Source organism: Emys orbicularis, chromosome 1 (assembly GCF_028017835.1).
Source record: "Emys orbicularis isolate rEmyOrb1 chromosome 1, rEmyOrb1.hap1, whole genome shotgun sequence".
In the NCBI taxonomy this organism is placed as follows: domain Eukaryota; kingdom Metazoa; phylum Chordata; order Testudines; family Emydidae; genus Emys; species Emys orbicularis.
Genome location: NC_088683.1, coordinates 45926500 through 45952619, shown reverse-complemented (window position 1 = coordinate 45952619; position 26120 = coordinate 45926500). Strand labels below are relative to the sequence as shown.

General features: G+C 41.7%; 1 protein-coding gene across 14 annotated transcripts in view; it reads right to left on the bottom strand.

The window, feature by feature from the left end:
- The window catches only part of CADPS2 (calcium dependent secretion activator 2), a 581803-nt gene that overhangs the window by 319679 nt on the left and 236004 nt on the right, over positions 1 to 26120 (bottom strand). For all 14 annotated transcript variants that reach the window (XM_065397473.1, XM_065397474.1, XM_065397479.1 and 11 more), the window contains exon 6: positions 12152 to 12273. In XM_065397473.1, the coding sequence (XP_065253545.1) occupies positions 12152 to 12273 (122 nt within the window). The remainder of the gene's footprint in view (positions 1 to 12151; positions 12274 to 26120) is intronic.

Below are 26120 nucleotides of genomic sequence, written 5' to 3'. Positions count from 1 at the left end.
AAGTAATCAGCTTAATCTACAGAAAGAAAGCTTTTATGATATTAGGAAAAACTTTCTAACTATGTGGATAGTTAAGCACTGAAATAGGCTTCCAAGCAAGGTTGTGGAATTCTTGTCATTGGAGGTTTTTAAGAACAGGTTAGAAATCACCTGTCAAGGATGGTCTAGGGCCCCACCACCCATAAAAAAATAAATGGAGATATACCTATCTCATAGAGCTGGAAGGGACTCCGAAAGGTCATTGAGTCCAGCCCCCTGCCTTCACTAGCATAACCAAGTACTGATTTTGCCCCAGATCCTAATTGGCCCCCTCAAGGATTGACCTCACAACCCTGGGTTTAGCAGGCCAATGCTCAAACCACTGAGCTATCCCTCCCTCCATACATTTCTATGATTCTATATTTAGCTGTTCTATATAAACATTCCCATGTAGTGTCTTAAACCAAATCAGTATTGTGCTAGTGTATGAGAACAAGTAGAAAAACATGATCACAAATTGAGTGAAATGGAAAATGTAACCCAACAGCATGCAAAAAATGTGAAAAGTAAAATGAGATTTTTACAATTAGTTAAGCTTTATATAGCTACTGAGATAGAGAGAAAGCATTTTTTTAAAATATCTGGAAATATTTCTTGTTAAATAGATCTCTTTTAACAGAAAAATGTTTCACAAAATACACGTCATGTTTACAGGTTGGAGTCTTAAAGAACACAGAGCTATATTTTTAAACGTATTTAATTACCTAAAGATCAAGACAGATACCTAGTTGGATTTTTAAAAATACCCAGATCCCCAATTCCTATTGATTTTAAAATCTGGGCCTTAGTCTTCTTTGTCAAATTCCTCCTAAAAACAATTTCACACATGCTATTTGCCTTTTTGATTAATGCCAAATAAAATATCCCCCCCCCCCCCTGATGATGAACATGCTGGTGAGTGTTAAGTGAGTAGATTTTGTAAAACTAATCTAAGATCTATTTGTCATCTTTGTTCTCTATAATCTATTCAAGACCACATTCAATGAGTAATTTGTTAGCCAGGTGATTTTTTTAATTGCTTGTGCAGAACTTTAAGTACATAAAGCATTATAAAAACATATTGGCTATTTCTAGTTGAAGTTCTTGGTTCTCAGCTGCTATACCTTGGAATTGTTCCTTTATGGTACGATGCAGAGAGACAGAATAATTGTGACATCTTTCACAGTATGGACCTTCTCTGGGGATGAATCAGGGGTGTGTAGTAAAGAAGGCGGCTGTTGTCTGGAGGATCCCTGCTTCATTTGTTACAATAGTCAGAAGATGTGCAGTGAACGAAGCAGAGGAAGAGAAAGGACAGCCTTGTGCTATGCAGTTGAATGCTTCCCTGGAGAATTGGATTCTATCCCTACCTCTGCAACAGAGTTCCAGTGTGATGCTGGGCAAGTCACTTAAACCAAAATTTTCACAGGTGATCACTGTCTGTGTGATGCCCATTTCCTGAGTGCATGCAATAATTTTAGTTCAATGGGTTAAATAAGTATTATGTGAACAGAGAATTTAATTTGGCAAAGACAACCTGAAAATGTAGCCCAAATAGAAGGATATTGATTAAGGCTTTGTACTCATATCAGCACTGAGAGATTTTCATTGCATTGGCCATTATATGTGTACACTTTCACATTAAATCAAATTAAGTTGAGATGGAGACAGAAGACCATTGTAATATGAAATCGACTGAAGAACAGAGCACTAAAATAACATCAAAGCACACCAAAATCTCTTTGGTTTGTTTGAAGGGAGAGATTGCTGAACTTTTATATCTCAGATATAACCATTGTGAAATACCATGCCATAACTAAAATAGCCAAGGTTAATAATTGCAATTATTTTGCTTAGTCCTGAGCATGGTGTCCCCTAAGTTATGTAAAAGCCATACTCCTGAGCTGGCAGTAAGAGAAACAATTAGTAAGAACTGGCCTATCTCCCCCCCGATTAATATATTAAGTAATTTTGGGGATAAAATAACTTGGTGCCCAACGTAATTTAAAATTACCCCTTTCAACCCCATACAATCCAACCGGATTCTAAAATTGCTCACCTAGCTAGAAGTAAACAGAAAGACATGCCATGCCTGCCACAGGCCTAAAACGGATTTTCAATGTTGCAATTCTCAACAGGAATGGGCTTGACATATCTGAGAACTGACTGCGTCAGAATATAGTTCTAGTTTGGATCACTGTCACAGGACAGTCACCTGAGCCCCTCAATGCTACGGGGAAAGGGGAACTCCAACCTGTACCAAACCATTGCTTTGAAACCCGAATCTGTCTGCAAGCTGTTGTGTTCTAGGAAAGGAAAGGCTCACTTTACAGAGCAAAGCCTCTCGGTATCAATGACACTTCAGTGCCTAAGTTCCCTCTAAAATGCATGACCATGCAGCAACCTATTAAGCAGCAGCCTCTCCCCCCCCCCACCCCAACCAAGGTGCTGCTGCTGCTGCGGAGAGAGAGCTGTGGGGAGTCCTCTCTACCAGCCATAGCTTCTGGGCAGCCTGCATCCCAAACCTCTCATCCCCAGCCCCACCCCAGAGCCCACATGCCCAGCTCCCCCACCACCACCACACCCCAACCATCTGCTCCAGCCTTGAGCCCCTCATCCCTAGCCCCACCCCGGAGCCCTCACCCCCCTCCCCCGCATCCCAATAATCCTGTACCCCAGGCCTAAACTCCCCTCCCATACGCCGAACCCCTCGGCTCCACCCCCACCACATGAATTTTGTTACGTGCACCAATATGAAGGTGATGTGTCAGACATCGCCTCCATATTGGTGCACATAACAAAATTCATTCCGCACATGGGTGGGAAAAATTAGAGGGAACACTGTGTGCCCATTGAAGATTTAGAGATTTCCCTCCTCTCTTGTAACACCTCCTCTTTCCTCCTCCCCCGCCCCCCCAAGTTTCCCAAAGATGCATTTTGGAGAGAGAAAGGTGCTTCCCTCAAGTGGAAACATGCAGAGGCCATCTCAAAGAACATAAGGTTACTGGGAGTGCAACAGTACACCCAATTAGACTTCAAAAGTCCAACTTTACCTGTTCAACACAGATGAACCTTTTCGAAACTTTTGCCCTTAAAATAACCTTAATAGCATTATTAACTCCATGGTATGAAGACTGAGACTCTTTTAGATTCAGTATCACTTCAATAAAATTACTAAAATTTAGGTATTTGTTATGGATCATTTTTAAGAAAATCAGTTGTGATGCCAACAGACTCTGAACTGTACAGTGAACTGAAGAACACTGCTTTAATATAATTCAAAGCAGTAGGTGACTATAGATTTTACTGCACTTAAACCGTAATTTGACTTCTGGAACTAGCTAATCACATCAACAGTTGACAATATTTCAGTTAGAAGCCGTTTTTTGGATTCTAAAATTCCTAAGTTTTTTTTCTTCCAGAGGCAGAAAAGCAAAGGTGTAAGAACAAAATCAAGAAGAGAAAGTTAAACATGGCAGTAGTAAACTGTAAGACTACAAGCTAAAATAATATTGAAATACAGTTTGTCAAGTTAAGGTAGTGTAGATAAACCAAATATACACATAGGTAACAGATAAATTACAATATAGGTTTGGCGCTCCTTCCACTGCATACTTTACTTCGCCATCACACATACCAAAAATCAGATGACAGCCTTTTGGATACCACCAATGGCATATTATTAATCCACAAAAAATAAATACTAGAGTTAGGAAAGCTTCTAAAAGAAAGACTGAAAACTCAAAAGTTGGAAAATGTCGAAGACACCTCTGGATTTTTTTAAAGGGGAAAAAAATCCCAGGAAATGCCATCTAAAGAACAATGTTAAATAATGTTGTTTTCATGGTTAAGTACTTAAGAGTCAAGAAAATCCAAATTTAAGGATGCACATGACATCTTAATTCTGCACTCTCGTGTGCATTATGATTCAAGGTCTAATTATTTGCCTATATATATATTGAAGTATTTGGGAAATATTATGTATTTAAAGATGGTAGAGTATTTTGCAGAGTACAAGGGGTCAGTAATAGCCTTGCACAGGCAATCTTAATTTGAGAATGTTTTTGATTTGTGAGTTTTTAACTGTGCATCCTTTATGTTTTTTTAAAATACTATAGCTCTTTTGATAGAATTATATCATTTAATACATGCAACTGGTGATCTAAAATTATCATCTGATTTGCCATATGGGTGCCAGAAACATTCTCTCATCCATATTAGTTATGAGATGATCTTCTTCTACACCCAGTTCCTAATGTTATTTTATATAAAAAATATTAGGGCTGTCAATTAATCCAAGTTAACTCATGCGATTAACTCAAAAATTAATCGTGATTAATCGGTTTTAATCACACTATTAAACACTAGAATACCAATTGAAACGTATTAATTTTTTTTGGATTTTTTTCTATATTTTCAAATATATTGATTTCACTTACAACACAGAATACAAAGTGTACAGTGCTCACTTTATATTATTTTTATTACAAATATTTGTACTGTAAAAATGATAAACAAAAGAAATAGTATTTTTCAATTCACCTCATACAATACTGTAGTGCAATCTCTTTATTGTGAAAGTGCAACTTACATATATAGATTTTTTTGTTGTTACATAATTGCACTCAAAAACAAAACAATGTTAAACTTTAGAGCCTAAAAGTCCACTCAGTCCTACTTCTTGTTCAGCCAATTGCTAAGACAAACAAGTTTGTTTATATTTACAGGAGATAATGCAGCCCGCTTCTTAACGTCACCTGCAAGTAAGAACAGATGTTCACATGGCACATTTGTAACTGGCATTGCAAGGTATTGTGGCAAATTGCCGGCACTACTATGATGGGTCTCGCGCTTTCTCTTCTTGGGGGGGGGTTCAGGGCGCCGTTTCTTGCCCCTGAACTGGGATATTAACTGCCCTGCTAGTGTCCTAGAGGAGGGGAGTGGAGAGGGCTCTAATTGGCTTCAGGTGCTCTAATTAATCTATAGCAAACTTTCTTCCCTCTACAGGGAATAAGGCTCCCTTCTAACCCTCTCCTGCTGCCCTCTGGCCATGCTGTATCACAGTATTTACGTGCCAGGTATGGTAAACATTCGTATGCTCCTTCATGCTTCGGCTCTATGCCAGAGAACATGCTCCCATGCTGATGGCGCTTGTTAAAAAATAATGTGTTAACTAAATTTGTGACTGAACTTGTTGGGGAAGAATTGTAGGTCTCCTGATCTATTTTACCCACATTCTACCATATATTTCATGTTATAGCCGTCTCGGATGATGACCCAGCACATGTTGTTCGTTTTAAGAATATTTTCACAGCAGATTTCACAAAATGCAAAGAAGGTACAAATGTGAGATTTCTAAAGATAGATACAGCACTCAACAAAGGTTTAAGAATCTGAAGTGCCTTCCAAAATCTGAGAGGGACGAGGTGTGGTTCATGCTTTCAGAAGTCTTAAAAGAGCAACAGTCCAACGTGGAAACTACAGAACCCGAACCACCAAAAAAGAAAATCAACCTTTTGCTGGTGGCATCTGACTCAGATGATGAAAATGAATGTGTCAGTCCACTCTGCTTTGGATCGTTATCAGGCAGAACCCCTCATCAGCATGGACGCATGTCCACTGGAATGGTGGTTGAAGCATGAAGGGACACATGAATCTTTAGCACATCTGGTACATAAATATCTTGCGACACTGGCTACAACAGTGCCATGTGAACGCCTGTTCTCACTTTTAGATGACATTGTAAACAAGAAGCAGGCAGCTTTATCTCCTGAAAATGTAAACAAACTTGTTTGTCTCAGTGATTGGCTGAACAAGAAGTAGGACTGAGTGGACTTGTACACTCTAAAGTTTTACATTGTTTTATTTTGGAACGTAGGTTTCTTTTTGTACATAATTCTACATCTGTAAATTCAACTTTCATGATAAAGAGATTGCATTACAGTACTTGCATTAGGTGAACTGAAAAATACTATTTCTTTTGTTTTTACTGTGCAAATATTTGAAATAAAAATAAATATAAAGTGAGCACTGTACTCTATATTGTGTGCTGTAATTGAAATCAATATATTTGAAAATCTAGAAAACATCCAAAAATATTTAAATAAATGGTATTCTATTATTGTTTAACAGCGCGATTAATCACAATTTATTTTTTTAATCGCTTGACAGCCCTAAAAATATGCTTAATAGCTAAGATATGTTTAAAAGCTGGACATCTACTTCAATCTTAAACATAACCATCTTCCTTTATGAGCCATAATTTATTTTCAAGGAATCATTTTCCATATTTTTGTTAAATATTCAGAATGATAAATACAGTAACTCCTCACTTAACGTTGTAGTTATGTTCCTGAAAAATGCGACTTTAAGTGAAACAATGTTAAGCAAATCCAATTTCCCCATAAGAATGATTGTAAATGGGGGAGTTAGGTTCCAGGGAATTTTTTTTTTGCCATACAATACAGTACTATAGTTGGGAGGTGCCCCCGCCTTACCCGACACAGGCACAGCCCACTGGCACTGGAGACAATGAGGCAGGCAAGGAGGCTGAAGGTGCTGTAGGCTAGGAGAAGCACGTTGCGCAGCAGCAGCAGCTTCCCCTACTCTGCAAGCACCGGGGCGGGGGACTCAACCCTCTGCCCGCCCACTGTACCCCTTCCCCTAAGCCCCCACCCTTAACCCGCCTCTTCTTCTCCCCCCTCCCCCTTTACTCCGCATGCCGCGTCTTTGCTCCTCCCCCCTCCCTCCCTTGCCTCCTGCCAGCGGCAATCATCTGGCTTGCAGCGTTCAGGAGGCAGGAGGGAGGGGGGAAGAGCGAGGACACAACGCGCAGCTCCCCCTCCCTCCCCTGCCTCCTGAACGTTGCAAGCCAGCTGATTGCCACAGGCAGGAGGCAGGGGAGGTGCGCCACGTCCTCGCTCCTTCCCCCTCCCCATGGCAATCAGCTGCCTTGTGACGTTCAGGGGGCAGGAGGGAGAGGGGAGAAGTGAGGACTCAGTGCGCAGGCTCCCCCCTCCCTCTCCTGCCTCCTGCCTGCGGCAATCAGCTGGTTTGTGGCGTTTGGGAGGCAGGGGAGGAGGGGGAGCCTGCTCACCGAGTCCTCGCTCCTCCCCCCTCCGTCCTGAACGCCGCAAGCCAGCTGATTGCTGTGGGCAGGAGGCAGGGGTGAAGAGGGGGAAGGCGCTGATCTGCGGGGTCTGCTGGCGGGCGGGAAGCGCTGGGGGGGGGGGGGGCGTAGAGGAGCTGATAGGTGGGCTGCCAGCTGTAGACAAAGCAGGCAGCCAAACGACGTTATAGCGAAGCATTGCACAACTTTAAATGGAGCATGTTCTGTAATTGAGCAGGGACGTAAGATTGAAACAACGTTAAGCGAGAGGACGTTAAGTGGGGAGTTATTGTATTTATGAAAGAAGGAAATATATAGAAATTGCTGTGACAGATTCCATTCAACTAAGAAAAGCAACATCTACAACAGCTAAAAAATTATATCAGTGTTGGATATTTGTTATTCTAGAAGATGGACCCCTATCGCATCAAAGCAATAAAGCCATGCTTTGGTTGGTATAATGGAGGAATTGGATCCAATTAAAGTAGTGAATACACATAAGAAAAAATCTCAGACATTTTAACTTTAAATTGTATGTTATGAGTAGTATATTTAAATGTAGTTTTAAACCAGACATCGACATAAAAAGTTTCACCACAATAATTCAAATTTTTAAGCAGAACAAGTTATGCAGACTCTGCTTTTAAAGGTACTCCTAACTGATCTCTGGCAGAAAAAGGTCATTGTCTATGTTGGTGGGCCTTTTTTAAGGGCTAAACAGCTGGAAGCAGTGGAAATGCATTAATAAATATTGCTCAGGCAGTAATAAAAGTTAAATAGGGCTGGCATGAGAGGAAGCAATATAACTTTTAAACTGGGTCCTAGTAAGCCATAGGTTCATATGCCCATGATATCTAGCACTTTAGAATCAGTGCTAAATACTTGCCCTACTATAATGCATTTCTGCATATATAGTATGGAGATTTATATATCTTATTAAAAGAGAGGAAAACCTATCTTATACAGTGAGCATTTGATACTAGCATACTGTGACATTATATGATTAAAATATGACCATGTAGATCATTGTTGCTACCACTGTTATATAATTGCAACCAATCATGTTCAAAATATGTCATGTGAGTTGTCAATGGAAAAGTTATGGTTTGCTGAATATGATTATCCTATTTGTATGCATGTATCATTTTTGTATCTGAAATTATGAATATTAACTACGTACTTGTATTTCAAATGTGTTTGCTCCTGTGTTAACACCCACAAGGTAGTTTACATCCAGTCTCGCCAGCACATTGCGAATGGACTATTCAAGGTGATGGCCCATCAATGAACACAATGGGCCATGGAAGAAGCTTATCCCCACTTGATGGACTTTCCTGTGGAGGTTCTAGCCAGAATATGGGTAATGGCCCCTGCTACGACTTATCGAAGCATGCAAGGGATGTGACCAGCTCATGTGACACTGGACACCATCTTGTGCCTGTACTTTTCCACTGACTGTACTAAGAGCAGACCCACCACATGGCAGAAAGTAGAAAAGGCCCTGGAAGCATCTCCATTTTGCCTCTTTCCTGCTCTGGACTATGGACTTACACTAATGGGAGTATTCTAACCGAAGGAATGAGGACCTTCCAATCTTTTGGAAGCAACCAGAGACTCAACAAGCTAGCAGGGGTGGCCAACCTGAGCCTGAGAAGGAGACAGAATTTACCAATGTACATTGCCAAAGAGCCACAGTAATACATCAGCAGCCCCCCATCAGCTCCCCTCCCCACTCCCAGCGCCTTCCGCCCACTGGCAGCCCCCCAATCAGCGCTTCCCGCTCCCTCTCGATCAGCCCTTTCGTGGCGTGCAGGAGGCTCGGGGGGGGGGGGGGAGGAGCGAGGGCATGGCAGGCTCAGGGGAGGGGGTGGAAGGGGTGGAGTGGGGGAGGGCCTGTGGCAGAGCCAGGGGTTGAGCAGTGAGCACCCTCTGGCACATTGGAAAGTTGGCGCCTGTAGCTCCAGCCCCGGAGACTGTGCCTATACAAGGAGCCGCATATTAACTTCTGAAGAGCTGCATGTGGCTCTGGAGCCACCCTGAGCTAGCAGTTTATTCCATCACTGCTTCAAACCTGTTCAAAGAACCTTGCAATTATTTAATGTATTTGATTCCTTTGACTCTCACCTCTTTCTTTTCTCTTATAAGTAAACCTTTAGATATTAGATACTAAAGGATTGGCAACAGCGTCATTATTGGGCAAGTTCTTATATATTTACCTGGGTATGTGGCTGGTCCTTTGGGATCATGAAATTGGTTTTAAATAACCATTCATCGTTAAGTCTAGTGTCGGAGTGATGAAACACAGACTGGAATACTTAAGGAGCCTGCATTTCTGACTTCTTGTTAGCCAGTGTGGTGAGACAGAAGTTTACTTTTGTTGCTGGTTAAGTAGATCTTACGGAAGAATAACCACCAGTTTTGGGGTATGTCTGCCCTATTTCTCAGCAGTTTGTTCTGAATTTGGTATTCTCAGTTGTGATCCACTGAGGCACGGTGACACACACGAAGTAATAATTTATCATATGGAAAAACAAAAAAGTGTCTTCAAACAGGATTACATCAATGTGATCTAGGAACCTTTTAGTTGGCACACGCAAGTCTCCACAAGGGGGTGTTTCAGCACAACACTTTGGTGCACACTGCTGTTTACACCCTCACAATCTGAACTATGGGGCAACAGTGTAGACAAGGCCTTTGTCTTTCACGTCAGTTCCATTCTGTTACTAATGTGTTTGTTTGTTTTTAAACCTTTCCCAATTCCATGCTGTGTACACAAGCCCATCTCATTCTTTTTTAATTTGTATTTGTGGGGAAATGGGGCAAACTGTCAGCTACTGAGTGGAAACGTTGTCTAAACTCTAAGCTATTTATTTGCTTTTACAATGGTTTTTATGTTCCCTCTTGCTGCTTTTTTACTTTGTTGATATTAAAATACTGCCAACATGCATGAAAAGACATTCTCTGGATCAAGGGCCTCCAACTCCAGGGAGAGAGCTTCCTCCTCCTCACATGCTGCTAAACATACAATTTGTTAATTTCATGCTTTGACTACCTGAACATCCTCCTCTATGGTCTCTTCTTAACTCCCTCTGTTACACTACAGAAATCTCTCTCTTTCTCAGAGACTTTCTTTCCTTTTCATTGCATGACATCTGGGCATCCCCAATGCAATATAAGTCCCCCTGCTTACAATGAAACAAGGTTCCTCATATCATTCAGAGGATCACAAAAACCACATCAGCTTTAAGAGTTGTGTCTATTGATGATAACCCTGCAGTCACAATATCTGCAAATGCCCAGGGCTATGCCCACATATACCTCCACAATCTCTCTTCTTTTTGAACATGTACCCCCATTCTACAGTACTGGGCATCTCTCAATTCCTCATTCCCTGTCAGAGATTATTCCTTTGTTCACCTGATAACATTTGTCTGGAAGAGTCTGGCCATCTGCCTTTCCACTGCTCACTGCCTTAGATGTTTCAGATATGCAGCCTGAAACCCCCTAGTTCTGATCTACCTACAAGTGTTGATCAGCTTCCCACATCAGTGCTTTGTCGCTCTCATTTTCTCCTGTCTTCATCCACTCTGGCACTTCTTTAATGTAAAATTTCTATATGTGAAACAGTTATGAAATTCAATTGCACTACATTTTCCACCTTGTCCTACCCATGTACAGAACTGTAAAATTGGCCACATGTATTACTGTGATGGGGTGATTGTTTTGCCTTTTGCTGTCACTGAACCATCAAGTATTGGGCCACTATCAGAGGAAAGATACTGGACTAGAAAGGCCATGGGTCTAAAACTGTATGGTAAGTTTCCTGCAAAATGCAAGGAGAAAGTTTACTGACTTACGGAAATTTTATAGAAAAGAGGCACGCAATCACAATTACATGCTTACAATTTGGCCTAATGGAATTTTATATTTGTGTTTTGAGTTGAACTGAAGCCAACTTCACATCTGAGTTTAAGTTGTCTTTTAGAAATATTAGTGACAGCAATTTTTAAATTGTTTTTCACAAGACACACAAAGGTGCTGGTAAAACCCTCGCAATCTATCTGAAAACATATCTGCAAGAGATTCCAAATGACATTTTAACAGAGGAAAAAGCTTGTGAAGTCAATGTGCAGCCAGAGGTCAAACAAATCTACCAAAACCACACTTATTTTTTTTCCTCAATGCCACTCTGACTAGTTCAACTACAATGGTACGATATTTTTCCCCTCTGAGTCCATGTCCTTCAAAAATTAAATGAAAGAAGTGAATCCTATAATTTAAAATGAAATAAGCTCAGCAGGTGAGTAAGCTTTGTGAGGATTGATTACTGAGTATTGATTTTCCACTGGTTGTGCAAGCTGAACTCCACAAGGCCGCCTTCATATTAACCTAGAAAGCATACAAGCTATCTCAGGTTAATTTATATAAAAAGGTTTGCATTGTCAGACGATACAGAAAAGAGCACAATGCTACAGCCTCCAATTGCTTTGTTCGCACAGACTTTAAACATATTTTTATTGATTTTTTTGACAACAAGCATCTTTTCATTTGCACGGTTTACAAGTGTTTTGTTTACCTGTTCTGTTATATTTAACTATTGTTTTGTATTGGAGAGACAAGGTGGGTGAGGTAATATCTTTTACTGGACCAACTTCTGTTGGTGAGAGAGACAAGCTTTCAGGCTACACAGAGCTCTTCTTCAGGTCCTTTAGCTCGAAAGCTTGTCTCTCTCACCAACAGAAGTGGGTCCAATAAAAGATATTACCTCATCCACCCTGTCTCTCTAATATCTTGAGACCAACATGGCTACAGCCACACTGCATAGTATTTTATATGTTACATTTCCCCTCTACGTTGGACAAAAAAGTTCAAGTGTTGTTCCAAGTAAAAACACTATAGTAATACTAAACCAACCAACTATTGTAATGTCTCATTCTTTTTAAAGGTCTCCTCAAATCTTCTTGTAGAGTCTTCCACACTGTGAAGAAAATATATTTTATAAAAAACAGTTTTAGAAGAGCTTACTGTGGCCTTGATGCTTCTGCCTGGTCTGTTTGAAGTTTCTCTCCTCCTTCCACTTCCATTGTGCAGTAAACAATCCGATTGGGAGCTACTGACTTTAAACCTTGCACTTCCATTATAACAATCTAAGCAAGAAGAAAGGAATACCAACAATTTATATGTCAGACTTTAGAAAATGTTAAACAACACAGATATTGTGGTATTAAACTGCTACACACAGAAAAACAAATAATTCACTCAAGTCTCTATAAATAGACATGAATTTATATTTTCCCCTTACTATCATCTTTAAATAATATACACTATAGCAATTAAGGAATAAGAATGTAAAGTTATGCCTTGTGCTCTATTAATCTTCAGTAGTGTTCTATCTGGGTACCTGTTGAAATCTCTCGTGTCAACCATAAACTAAACATTGATGTAAAGTACTCACATTTAAAATTAATGTTTACATTGAGGTCTAAATGCTAGAACAGATTACAATTTTTAAAGCAAATGCTTAAATAAATGTTCATAAAAAAGATAATTTTCAGAGTTTTAAGGGCTGATCCAATGCACATAAAGTCAATCAATCTTTCCATTAAGTTTAACAGGCATTCGATCAAGCCTTTAATAAATAAGAGGTACAAGTGATATGAAGAACATATGTTACACCATAAAAGTTTTGGTAATTTGCCTGTTGTAAAACTGATGGATAGCTTCCAGAGGGTTGCTTAATTAATTTTGGTGTCAGAAGATATAACTAAAAATGGAGTTTTCCCATATCTTCTATGAAATTTTTATTTTAATTGTTAATCATCATTCTTTGTCGTAAAAAAAGTCTATATTTTTCAATTCACTAGAAAGAGTATCTAGCTGTTGCTGGAGAGGGTCAAAAATGTAACATGTTGCAAATAGACAGCTAAATACTAGAGCTGTGTGGAGAACGGAAGTTCTGTTTTTCAAAGGATTTCAGCATCTGAATTGGAGTGAAAACAGAAAATTTTGAAATTCTGCAAAGGAAAAGTATTTAAAAAAATTCATTTCATTTCAGGTCAGTTCAAATGTTTTGTTTCAATTTTGACTTTTTAAACTTAAATAAAACAAAATTCAAAACAAAAAAATCATTTCAAAACAAAAAACCAGGAACATTTGTTTGAAAAATGTTGAAATGGGATGTTTAGACATTGTCTAAACTTTTCCCATTTTTCTTTCTAAGTGAAAAATTGGATAAATTGACCCAAAGTTTCTCCAGCAGTTCTACTAAAACTCACTCAAGAAACACTTTAAAGCGGTCTTGATTTAAAAAACATATGATGTATTTGTTCACATTCACTTCTCTAATATATACATATGAACAGCCTCTATCATATGCAGTTTCTTTAGATGGAGAAGAAACAAGTTCTCATTGCTTCCAGAGTGGCACATGAGCATGATGATGTCATCATACTAACAAACACAAATAAGAAGCCCTAGGATGTGTCCACAAACTCTTCCAATTTGTATAAACACTTCCACATGAAAATGAGTTGTAGAAAAATAAATAAGATTTATACAAAACTTTCAGTTTTAAGCATCAAAGATGTACAATAAAAGCAAAAAAAGTCATCTTTAAACTGTCCCTGTTAAGCAACAAAACTCTAAATAACTGAGGTTATATTTTCCTCTCAAACCATATGTGCAGCTCCTATTAATGCTAAATAATATTACATATTAGAAACAAAATGCATACCCTTGATTTTTACTGTATTATGAATTGACCGGCAAAATTCTAATATAGTTGGAAAATTATGTTATTGTAGTTATTTTTCAATATTAGCTAATTTTTACAGAAAGTATAGGGGTTGTCCCAATAATGTGAGACTCAGACCAATTATGGATACTAGACAATAGCGCATTATGATGAGAGGAAAGATGTTCTTGCGACTAAAGCACAAGACTGGGAGTCAAGGGACTTGGGTTTGTATTCACAGCTGCACCACATATTTCTTCTGTGGCTTTGAGCTTTTCTCTGTGCTCCAGTTTACCTCTTTACAGCTCTGTAACACAAAGATAATAGCCCAGATTTTCTGTTGTGCTCAGGAAGAGGCCAGTGCAGCAGAAAAGAGAGAGACACGTTTTCTTCATCTGTCCCCTCAGCCAACATGCTGGGTAATAGAAACTGCAGGGGGACTCTGGAACACATTGCAACAGCAGCAAATCAGAGTCTTGCCCCCCTCACCCACTTGCAAGTTGAGGGAGGATCACTGGCAACAGCCCAGGAGTGAGATGCTGTTGCTTGGGATCAGAAGCCTGGAGGAGGCTGTGGGCCATGTGACGGCTGCTAAGACTGGCCTCCAGCAGGCTCCAGCTGCATCACGAGGGCCATGCAGCACTGGCTACTACTGTGACAGATCCCCTCTCCGCTCATGGGAGAGCTAAAAGCCTGGTGGCCTCAAGCTCTAGAGGCAGGGCTGCGGAGGGGGATAATGACTACTTTGCAGACCTGTGTCAGAGAATTTTGAGATCCCATATGAGCAGAGAGGTTGCATGTGTGGGCAGAAAAATGTGAAATCTATTAAAGGACAAGGAAATAATTCAGGGAAAAATACAGTTGGAGGTTGCAGCTAAACAACTGGCTGGACCTTTTTGAGTTTACCAATGCCAGACCTATTACCATCCCCACCTAGATGTGGTCCCTAAAAAAGCTGAAGGAGAATACAGGATTATTCGCCATTTATCTTACCCACAGGTGATATGGTGCTTTTGTCTTTCATCACTTTTAAATCCCTTATCGCCTGTGGATGAACACCTTTCACAAAACAATAATTCCATCTCACCTCTCAGTCCTCATCCTCAGAGGAAACCTGCACAACGCCTTCAAAAGGCAAACCTGGGAGCTTAAATTCATAACTTTGCTAGACAGTATAAATCATGGTCTTAATAAAGACACTGGATTTATGGCTCATTATAGCAATTTGTAACCCACTAACCGCCCCCACCCTTTCTTGTCCTATGACTGCAGATGTGTTAACGGGCCACTTCACATTGAACAGTTTCTTACAATATGGGTTGACTACTTATGCTAAACAATCTATTCCACCTTGTATTTAGCTGTGACACTCTGACTACCTTTCCCAGACCTAAGAAGAGCTCTGTGTAGCTTGAAAGCTTGTTTCTTTCACCAACAGACATTGGTCCAATAAAAAAAAAAAGACATTGCCTCACCTACCTTGTCTCTCTAACATCTGTACTTTGGCTTTTTTATTTCTATTCACTTACAAAAATCCACCTTTAAAGATAAGGTTTGGGGGGGGGGGGGGGAATGCAATGGATTTCATAGCTAATGATAAAATGTACCATAAACCCTCCAATACCTTGATACAACAGCATGCATTGTGAAATGGATAAAGCTAAGGGCTTGTCTACACTACAAAATTAGGTCAGATTTATAGAAGCCGGATTTATAGAAGCCGGTTTTATGCAGCCGACTGTGTGTGTCCCCACATAAAATGCTCTAAGTGCATGAAGTCGGCGGACCGCGTCCACAGTACCGAGGCTAGCGTCGACTTCCGGCGCATTGCACTATGGGTACCTATGGGTACCTATCCCACAGTTCCCGGAGTCTCCGGCGCCCATTGGAATTATGGGTTGAGATCGCAATGCCCGAATGATGCAAAGCAGTGCCGCGGGGGGTTCTGGGTACATTGCGTCACGCACCTCCCCCGCCGTCACAGCAACGGCAGACAATAGATTCGCGCCTTTTTACCTGGGTTACCTGTGCAGACAACATACCACGCCAAGCATGGAGCCCGCTCAGCTCAGCTCACCGTCACCATATGTCTTCCGGGTGCCGGCAAACGTGTGACTGCATTGCTAAACAGCAGCAGCAGATTACTGCCTTTTGGCGGTAGACGGTGCAGCATGAGTAGTAGCCTTCATCGGCGCTCGGGATGCTGGTAGCTGTGGGGCTGGCAGCCGTAGGGCTGCATTGCACCAGCCCCTTGCCTTTTGGCAGTAGATAGTTTATTACGACTGGTAACCGTCCTGTCAGTATTGTCTGCTGAGCATCCAGAAGAGGCCGAGGGCAATCTGGGTGCTCAGCAGATCTGAAAGAAGAGCTTTCCTCAGGTCTGAAAGCAAGTAAATTTAGAGGTTGCCTGAAATGCTCATAGATTATTGTAGCCTGAGCGCCTTTACCGAGCCTTCTGGCTACTGTACAGCAGCAACCCCTTGCCTTTAACCGTCCTCGTTGGACAATGATGGTTACCAGTCGTAGTATACTATTTGCTGCCAAGTATTGTCTGCTAAGCACCCAGAAAAGGCCGAGGGCGATCTGGGTGCTGGCAGACATGTGGCTGGCACACGTGGGGCTACATTGCTACACAGCAGCAACCCCTTGCCTTTAACCGTCCTCGTTGGACAATGATGGTTACCAGTCGTAGTATACTATTTGCTGCCAAGTATTGGCTGCCAAGCACCCAGAAAATGCCGAGGGCTATCAGTCATGCTGCACTGTCGTCTTAAGATGTAAAAAATAGATTTGTGTTTTATTCATTTCCTTCCCCCCTCCCTCCGTCAAATCAACGGCCCGCTAAACCCAGGCTTAGGAGTTCAATCTCTGGGGGGGGGGGCATTCTGTGTGACAGTTGTTTGTATTTCTCCCTGATGCACAGCCACCTTTCTTGATTTTAATTCCCTGTACCTGTACGCCATGTCGTCAGTCGCCCGCCCCTCCCTCCCTCCCTCCCTTCTTCCCCTGGTCTTTAGATACTAGTTTCGCGCCTTTTTTCAGACCAGACGCCATAGCTAGCACTGGGATCATGGAGCCCGCTCAGATCACCGCGGCAATTATGAGCACTATGAACACCACGCGCATTGTCCTGGAGTATATGCAGAGCCTGGACATGCCAAAGCAAAACCAGGAGGACCAGCTGAGGAGGAGGAGGCGATTGCAGCGCGGCGACGATAGTGATGAGGAAATTGACATGGACCTCTCACAAGGCACAGGCCCCAGCAATGTGGAAATCATGGTGTTACTGGGGCAGGTTCATGCCATGGAACGCCGATTCTGGGCCCGGGAAACAAGCACAGACTGGTGGGACCGCATCGTGTTGCAGGTCTGGGACGATTCCCAGTGGCTGCGAAACTTTCGCATGCGTAAGGGCACTTTCATGGAACTTTGTGACTTGCTTTCCCCTGCCCTGAAGCGCCAGAATACCAAGATGAGAGCAGCCCTCACAGTTGAGAAGCGAGTGGCGATAGCCCTGTGGAAGCTTGCAACGCCAGACAGCTACCGGTCAGTCGGGAATCAATTTGGAGTGGGCAAATCTACTGTGGGGGCTGCTGTGATCCAAGTTGCCAGGGCAATGAGAGGCCTGGTGATATCAAGGGTAGTGACTCTGGGAAACGTGCAGGACATAGTGGATGGCTTTGCTGCAATGGGATTCCCAAACTGTGGTGGGGCGATAGACGGAACCCATATCCCTATCTTGGCACCGGCGCACCAAGCCACCGAGTACATAAACCGCAAGGGGTACTTTTCAATGCTGCTGCAAGCCCTGGTGGATCACAAGGGACGTTTCACCGACATCAACGTGGGCTGGCCGGGAAGGGTACATGATGCTCGCGTCTTCAGGCACTCTCTTCTGTTTCAAAAGCTGGAGGAAGGGACTTTCTTCCCGGACCAGAAAATAACCATTGGGGATGTTGAAATGCCTATCGTGATCCTTGGGGACCCAGCCTACCCCTTAATGCCATGGCTCATGAAGCCATACACAGGCAGCCTGGACAGGAGTCAGGACCTGTTCAACTACAGGCTGAGCAAGTGCCGAATGGTGGTGGAATGTGCATTTGGGCATTTAAAAGCGCGCTGGCGCAGCTTACTGACTCGCTGTGACCTCAGCGAAAAGAATATCCCCATTGTTATTGCTACTTGCTGTGCGCTCCACAATATCTGTGAGAGTAAGGGGGAGACATTTATGGCGGGGTGGGAGGTAGAGGCAAATCGCCTGGCCGCTGATTACGCGCAGCCAGACACCAGGTCGGTTAGAGCAGCACAGCAGGGCGCGGTGCGCATCAGAGAGGCTTTGAAAACTAGTTTTGTGACTGGGCAGGATATGGTGTGAAACTTCTGTTTGTTTCTCCTTGATGAAATCGCAGCCCCCCCCCCACGCACCCGGTTAACTCTACTACCCTGTAAACCAAGCACCCCAACCTCCCCTCCCCTCCCCTCTTCAAGCACCACTTGCAGAGGCAATAAAGTCATTGTTACTTCACATTCATGCATTCTTTATTAATTGAGCACACAACTAGGGGGATAATTGCAAAGGTAGCCCGGGATGGGTGGGGGAGGAGGGAAGGAAAAGGACACACTGCACTTTAAAACTTTAAAACTTATTGCTGTGGAAATCATCTAGGGTGGAGTGATTGGGTGGCCGGAGGCCCCCCCACCGTGTTCTTGGGCGTCTGGGTGAGGAGGCAATGGGACTTGGGGAGGAGGGCTGGTGGTTACAGAGGGGCTGTAGCGGCGGTCTCTGCTCCTGCTGTTGGTTACAGAGGGGCTGTAGCGGCGGTCTCTGCTCCTGCTGCCTTTCCTGCAGCTCAACCATACGCAGGAGCATATCACTTTGATGCTCCAGCAGCCGGAGCATCGACTCTTGCTTTCTGAGTACAAGCTGACGCCATTTCTCCTCTTCAGCCCGCGTTTCAGCACGCAACCTCTGCTCTTCAGCCCGCGACTTCTCCTCTTCAGCCCGCCACCTCTCCTCTCGCTCATATTGGGCTTTTTTAAAATCAGTCATTGACTGCCTCCACGCATTCTGCTGTGCTCTGTCAGCGTGGGAGGCAGTCTGTAGTTCAGTGAACATTTCGTCACGTGTCCTTCGCTTCCTTCTTCGAATATTCACTAGCCTCTGTGAAGGTGAAACATTTGCAGCTGGTGGAGGAGAAGGGAGAGTTGTTTAAAAAAGATACATTTTTTAGAACAATGGGTACACTCTTTCACGTTAGATTTTGCTGTTCACATCACACAGCACATGTGCTTTCGTTACAAGGTCACATTTTTCCTCTTACATTGAGGGACTGCCGGTTTGGTGTGAGAGATCACTCACGCAGTGCCAGGCCACAGATTTCAGCTTGCAGGCAGCCATGGTAAGACACAGTCTTTGGGCTTTTTTAACCTTGTTAACAAGTGGGGATGGTTTAAAACAGTACTGCTCTCATTAACCATACCAAGCACCCGTTGGGTTGGCCATTTAAAATGGGTTTGCAATGTAAAAGGAGGGGCTGAGGTTTAAGGTTTAACATGCAGCACAAACCCAACTAACTCCCCTCCCCCACACACCCAATTCTCTGGGTTGGACACTTCACCCCTCCCCCCCACCGCGTGGTTAACAGCGGGGAATATTTCTGTTCAGCAGAGCAGGAAGGGGCACCTCTGAATGTCCCCTTAATAAAATCGCCCCATTTCAACCAGGTGACCGTGAATGATATCACTCTCCTGAGGATAACAAAGAGCGATAAGGAATGGATGTTGTCTGCATGCCAGCAAACACCGGGACCATACGCTGCCATGCTTTGTTATGCAATGATTCCAGACTACGTGCTACTGGCCTGGCGTGGTAAAGTGTCCTACCATGGCGGACGGGATAAGGCAGCCCTCCCCAGAAACCTTTTGCAAAGGCTTTGGGAGTACATGAAGGAGAGCTTTCTGGAGATGTCCCTGGAGGATTTCCGCTCCATCCCCATACACGTTAACAGACTTTTCCAGTAGCTGTACTGGCCGCGATTGCCAGGGCAAATTAATCATTAATCATTAAACACGCTTGTTTTTAAACCATGTGTAATATTTACAAAGGTACACTCACCAGAGGTCCCCTGTGTGCCCACAGGGTCTTGGGTGAGTTCGGGGGTTACTGGTTCCAGGTCCAGGGTGACAAACATATCCTGGCTGTTGGGGAAACTGGTTTCTCCGCTTCCTTGCTGCTGTGAGCTATCTATGATGTTCTCTCCATCCTCATCTTCCTCGTCCGCCGAACCCGATTCCCTGTCTCCAGAGAGGGACTGATAGCACACGCTTGGGCTACTGGTGGCTGCACCCCCTAGAATGGCATGCAGCTCCTCGTAGTAGCGGCATGTTTGCGGCTCAGCCCCGGACCTTCCGTTTGCGTCTCTGGCTTTGTGGTAGGCTTGCCTTAGCTCCTTAATTTTCACGCGGCACTGCTGTGCGTCCCTGTTATGGCCTCTGTCCTTCATGGCCTTGGAGATCTTTTCTAATGTTTTGCCATTTCTTTTACTGTTTCGGAGTTCGGCCAGCACTGCTTCATCTCCCCAGATGGCGATCAGATCCCGTACCTCCCGTTCGGTCCAGGCTGGAGCTCTTTTGCGATCCTGAGACTGGGACTGGGACTCCATCACGGTTACCTGTGCTGATGAGCTCTGCATGGTCACCTGTGCTCTCCACGCTGAGCAAACAGGAAATGAAATTCAAACGTTCGCGGGGCTTTTCCTGTCTACCTGGCCAGTGCATCTGAGATGAGAGTGCTGTCCAGAGCGGTCACAATGAAGCACTGTGGGATAGCTCCCGGAGGCCACTAATGTCGAATTCCGTCCTCACTACCCAATTCCGACCCCCATAAGGCCGATTTTATCGCTAATCCCCTCGTCGAGGTGGTGTAAAGAAACCGGTTTAAAGGGCCCTTTAAGTCGAAAGAAAGGGCTTCGTCGTGTAAACGTGTCCAGGCTTAAGTCGACTTAACGCAGCTAAAGTCGACCTAAACTCGTAGTGTAGACCAGGCCTAAGATAATACCACATTGGGGTGACAGGTACTGGGCTACTCGGAGCATTTTTTTTTTTAACTGAAAAGTACCACCAATAACTACAGAGCTTTGTAAAGAATAACAATTACATCATTGCTTTATGAATTACTATCTTTGTCATTTGTGATCTCCATGCTCATTAAATTATTTCATAATCGCTAGTTGAGGCATTGAAACATTGTGGTACCTAATAATACCTATGCTTCCTTTTCTCATGCCAAATGAATAGCTCTGTTGAATGCAACTATTGTGATGACTCATTTCTATGTTGATGTGTTTTTGTTTTCTTCTTCAGTTTCCATTTTAATTAGAAGGTACATTTGTCTCTGATATCAATTCTGGATGCTCGGAACAGAAAACTAGAAGGTCAAGACAATTCCAGGTGAAAGGAAATCATCATATTCTCATTAGGTGATAAACAGCTTTCTAGGTGCTATTTGTTTGTATTGTATTCCTTTCCTATACCTGTTTAGTAGCTGAAATAGACAAGATATTAAAAAGGCACCTTCTGCCACTATTTCTATCATTTTTGTTACAAGTTGTTGTAAAAAGGCCCTCTTATAACAATTCCAACTTGTGAAACAATCACTCTGTTTCATAAAACGATACCATCTTCATAGAAAATGTCTATACAATGAAAAAGTGCCTGCTTACAAATACTAAACTCTGGAATGAAACATTATTATAATCCAAGTCAGAAATGAATGCTTGACTGAACAGTGATTTTAACACAGTCAACCCAGATTGCTTACGATGCTCAATTGCAGTAACTTTGAATAGATGTATGCATATTCTCAGAGGGAAAATAGGTTTCCTAAACTGTACAGTACATTTGCTTCGATGATTAATCTAGGCCATTTAAACACCCCCCGACACACACACACACCCTGCTGTTAGTGTCTATTTTTGAAGGGCAGAAAGAGTGTGGAAAGCATCGAGTCTCTTAGAAAGCAGAAAAATGTCTGTTGGCATGGGAAGTGGTCGGTATCTCAGCGACGCAACCCTTTCTTCTACAAAGAAAAATAACAATGGTAGTTCAGAATTACGCTGTTTACCTGCTATTGTGACGTGGAATAACTAAGATTACTGTCCACGAAAGAGATGAGAGGGAAAGTTCTCATTCTACATTTTGTTTGTTTACTTTGTGAATCTGACAGCATTCTGTGTGTAGCCTATTGCACTATAGTAACTTTCTATCGTGTGGGTCTTTCAAACAGACACAGAGAAGGCACAAAAATTTTAAAAGTAGGAAAATGTGGCTGTAAAATGATAGAAACTGGCAGTATGATGAAAAGGCAGATGTAAGTACCTGAAACTACTTTTAGCTTTTTAAAAATGGATTACATTTCAAAGCTGAAAGTGTCCCTTTAAGGAAGCCATTGTACTTAAAGTTACTAGCTATTTACATTTTATCTGGTGGAAAAATCTCATTGTGATGACCAAAATAAATCTGGAATCTTAACTGTGTAGAGAGCATGGTTTGAAATAATCTACATATCAAATTTTGTCTACATTCCTTTATTATTTTCCCATTCCTTAGCCTCAGTTTGTACCCCTTGGTCATTTTCAGTTGTGACCCCTTCTCATTTCTATCCTTGTAGACAGTGCTGGTTCCCAATATCTTCCACACTGTTGAAATCAAGATATAAGGCCAATTTATTACCTGCTTCCTAGATTTATTCTTTAAATAGCATTAATAGATTCCCTCTGTTCTTTTTGTCTTTCATAATTCTCATATAGCTGTTCAGTGTATCTGACAAAGATTCCCCAATTTAATCACATCCTACAGAAGTATGGACTGGATATTTTAAGGTCCTCAATTTACCAGCATTCAGATGTTATAAACTGCATACAGAAGTACTAGTATAATCCTGCTTTTCCTTCAGGGATACCACTTCATACTTTAGAGAGTGGGACAGTTTTTGTCCATCTACTGCTTCGTGTATACAGAGGAATAAGTTCACTATGCTTCAGTTCAAAAAAATCTATGAGATCAGCTTCAACTTAGTTTCCCACCACCCACTTTGTTTTCTTTGAGATTTAGCTTTAAGTGAATAGGATGTATCGATCTCAGGCAAGAATCTGGCTTTCAGATTTTTAACACTCAGCATTTAAAATATAAGTCTCCCATGCTGAAAAAATGCTACCCGTACAATAACACTTCAGAAAACTAATCTACTTTTTGACTTGTCAAAAAATGAACTGTAGCCTCTTGACCTATAGAGAGCCTGTCAGTGACAGAAAAGGCTACAAGAGCTTTGTAAATTCACTAAAACAAGCTGTGCCACCAGACTCCTCGTTGTTTAAGCTAGATAAGTTTCTAGTGGAAGAAACTATATTCACCCCAAATAGAACATTTACAAGAAAATTAGATTTCTTCTTCTTCTTCATGTCATCCCTGAGCATCTTTTAGATTTATTAGCTTTCGTGATTCTTCTGATTTTTAGTTTTATTGGCTGTTGTGATTCTTCTGATCTCAATATATTTCCTTACCAAATATGTCACTCATGGTGTGAAATTTGTGTCCATCTCTAGAAATCTAAAGCAAGTTGCAGAAAGCCTTTTTTTGACATTTCCATTAAACTCTCAACATCCACTCGGTAAAAAGCAATCTCCTTTTATAAAATAGGACATTTTCTGTCTGCCATGCACTGTAGGAGCTACACAACCAATCTTTGCTAGGGAGACTTATGGCACTATTTTCAGGCTTTGCATTCACTCTCTTAAGTGGGTTTGGTGAAAACAAGGGAGGTATGTATTGTTTTATTTAACAGCTCATTCATTTCATGTATTTTACCACTAACACAACCACTTGAGTACCTGTCTAGCAGATGAACTGCTGTTGTTTTAATGCATGGAATGAAGGACTATTGTTGTTCTTTAAAAAAAAAAAAAAAAAAAAAAAAGTTAGCCTTTTACATATGAATACTGCATGTAGATGAGAAGCCCTACTCGTTTTCTTCTTTTCCAAGTAATTAAGGATTTAAATTGCTCTTAAAAACTCTCCCATTACAAGAATGCTAGACATGTTTTTGCATTAATACATGTATCAATCAGAATCTTCCTATCATTTTGCATCTTATTAAAAATACATCAAATGGATGAAACTTGAGAGGTTACCTCCTGCATCAAACAATCTCAAATAAATTATTACTATCAGTTCAGGTACAGTATCAATGTGATCAGTATGCATTTGCATTTTACTTTATGGCTCAGTAATGGCAAAGAAAATGGTCATAGCATTTTTGCTTAATTGTGAGAGTTCTGAATTAGCATAAAAGTCTTAAAAAAAATTAAGAGAAAACTGTTACTAGTGTCCACTAATCACTGTGCTCTGAAGTCCAGTGTATAAATTAAATTCATTAATGACTTCAGAACTGACATTTTAGGTGGCACACAGTACAGGAGACAATATTATTTAAAACATTTAGTCACTGTAGATTGAAGCATTTCTTCAAAAGTTCACTTCTAACCATAAATTGGTTTACTAATGCCACCAAGCCATGTCAAGTATATACAACAGCTACAGCAGAGAACTGTTGAAGATTTTAGTTTAGGATTTGGAAGCACTGTAACTGTTGACGTCTAGAAGCCACAGTAATAAATAGGAACAACAATTGCGGACATGGAATTATTGGTAAAGGGTAGGGCTGGTCGAAAAATTTCAAAGGAAAATTTCCTCAAAACAGGGTTTCATCAAAACCAAAATTTTTCGCTGGTACAGATCAACTTCAGTGGAATATTCCATGAAGAATATAAATGTGCTTCAGTTGTAAAAGCCGACCTGACCTGAAATGAGAAACATTTAGTTTCAGAATTTCTCCCTCTGCCTGAGCCACTGCAATGCATCATGGGAATTGTAGTGCCATGTACCTCCTGTTTCTATTCTCCAAATGGTCCTGGTCTCCTGGCCAGACTTCACCTCCCAGGAAGCACTGCAGTCTCTCACTGTAGTTGAGCAGCTGCAGTGCTTCACAGGAATTGTAGATTCTGAAACAAACCGAGAGGAAAGAGGAAACTTCAGCTCCCTCAGGGCACCACAGTTTCTCACGCACAGGGAGAGAGATGGCAATGAAAGGGGAAGGGAAAACATTTACCTTCAATAAAAAATGTGAAAGTGGATCTTTCAACATTCCCAAATGCTAATTATTTATTCCGCAAAAAGTTTCGATATTTTGACTTTGCTTCCTGAATTAAGATAAAATCAAAATGGCAAAATACTGCAATTTCCCCAGGACAGAAGTTCTGTTTTTCAATCAGCTCTGATGAAGAGCAGTTCCTTAAAGAAGCACAATCAGTTCCAGTTCACTGACCCAAAATTTAAACCTACCTAAAAATACAGGCTAAAGTTTTCAAACAGCTAAAAAAAATGACATTTTCAAAGGTGCTGAACACCTACAACTCCAATTTTCATCAGCATCTTTGAAAACTATTTAGGAACTTAATTTGAAACACCTATGTTTGAACATTTTGGACATTTTACACATTTCATCCTCTGTGGAAAAGCGCGAGTCCTCCTTAATGAAGGCTATTCATAACGCAAATAAAATCCCAGCTACTTACACTAGTAGCCAATTAACAATGAATCCAAGATGCTCGGAATGTTTGTGATTACAGGTGTACATACGTGACTTGGGAAATCTTTTTAGCCCAAGCAGCCAAATTATAAACAACTAAAAACAAGAAGCTGTAATGGGAGGTGTTAGGCAACCTTAATATAAGGATCACTTACCAGCTCCCCCAATAACAACATTGAAAGCTTTTTATTTAAAGACACATTGCTCAGAAAAGAACAATTGTTTAAGAAGTATATGCACACTTCTAAGTTTATTTTAAACTAGTTAAAAAAATTAAAACAATAATATAATCCAAGTTGCACTTTCATCCATCCGTGTAACTATTCTCAAATGCGCAGAATGCGCTCTAAATGCAGCACATGTAAAGGTGTCGAATACAAACTCGTGTCTTTCTTTTTACTCATGCTATTATCACAAGGAGAGGCTGGTATTCCCTGGTATAGGGTTTGCATTAATAGACATAAGCCCTGATCCTGAAATCTTATGCCCACGTGCTCTCCTACTGCAGTATTTTGGACTCAATGTGCGTGCAGGAATGCACCCATATGGAAAAGATTGCAGGATCAAGGCCTTCAATTCTTCCTGAGTATTCTCAAAAAGATAGCTGTTTTTTTGAA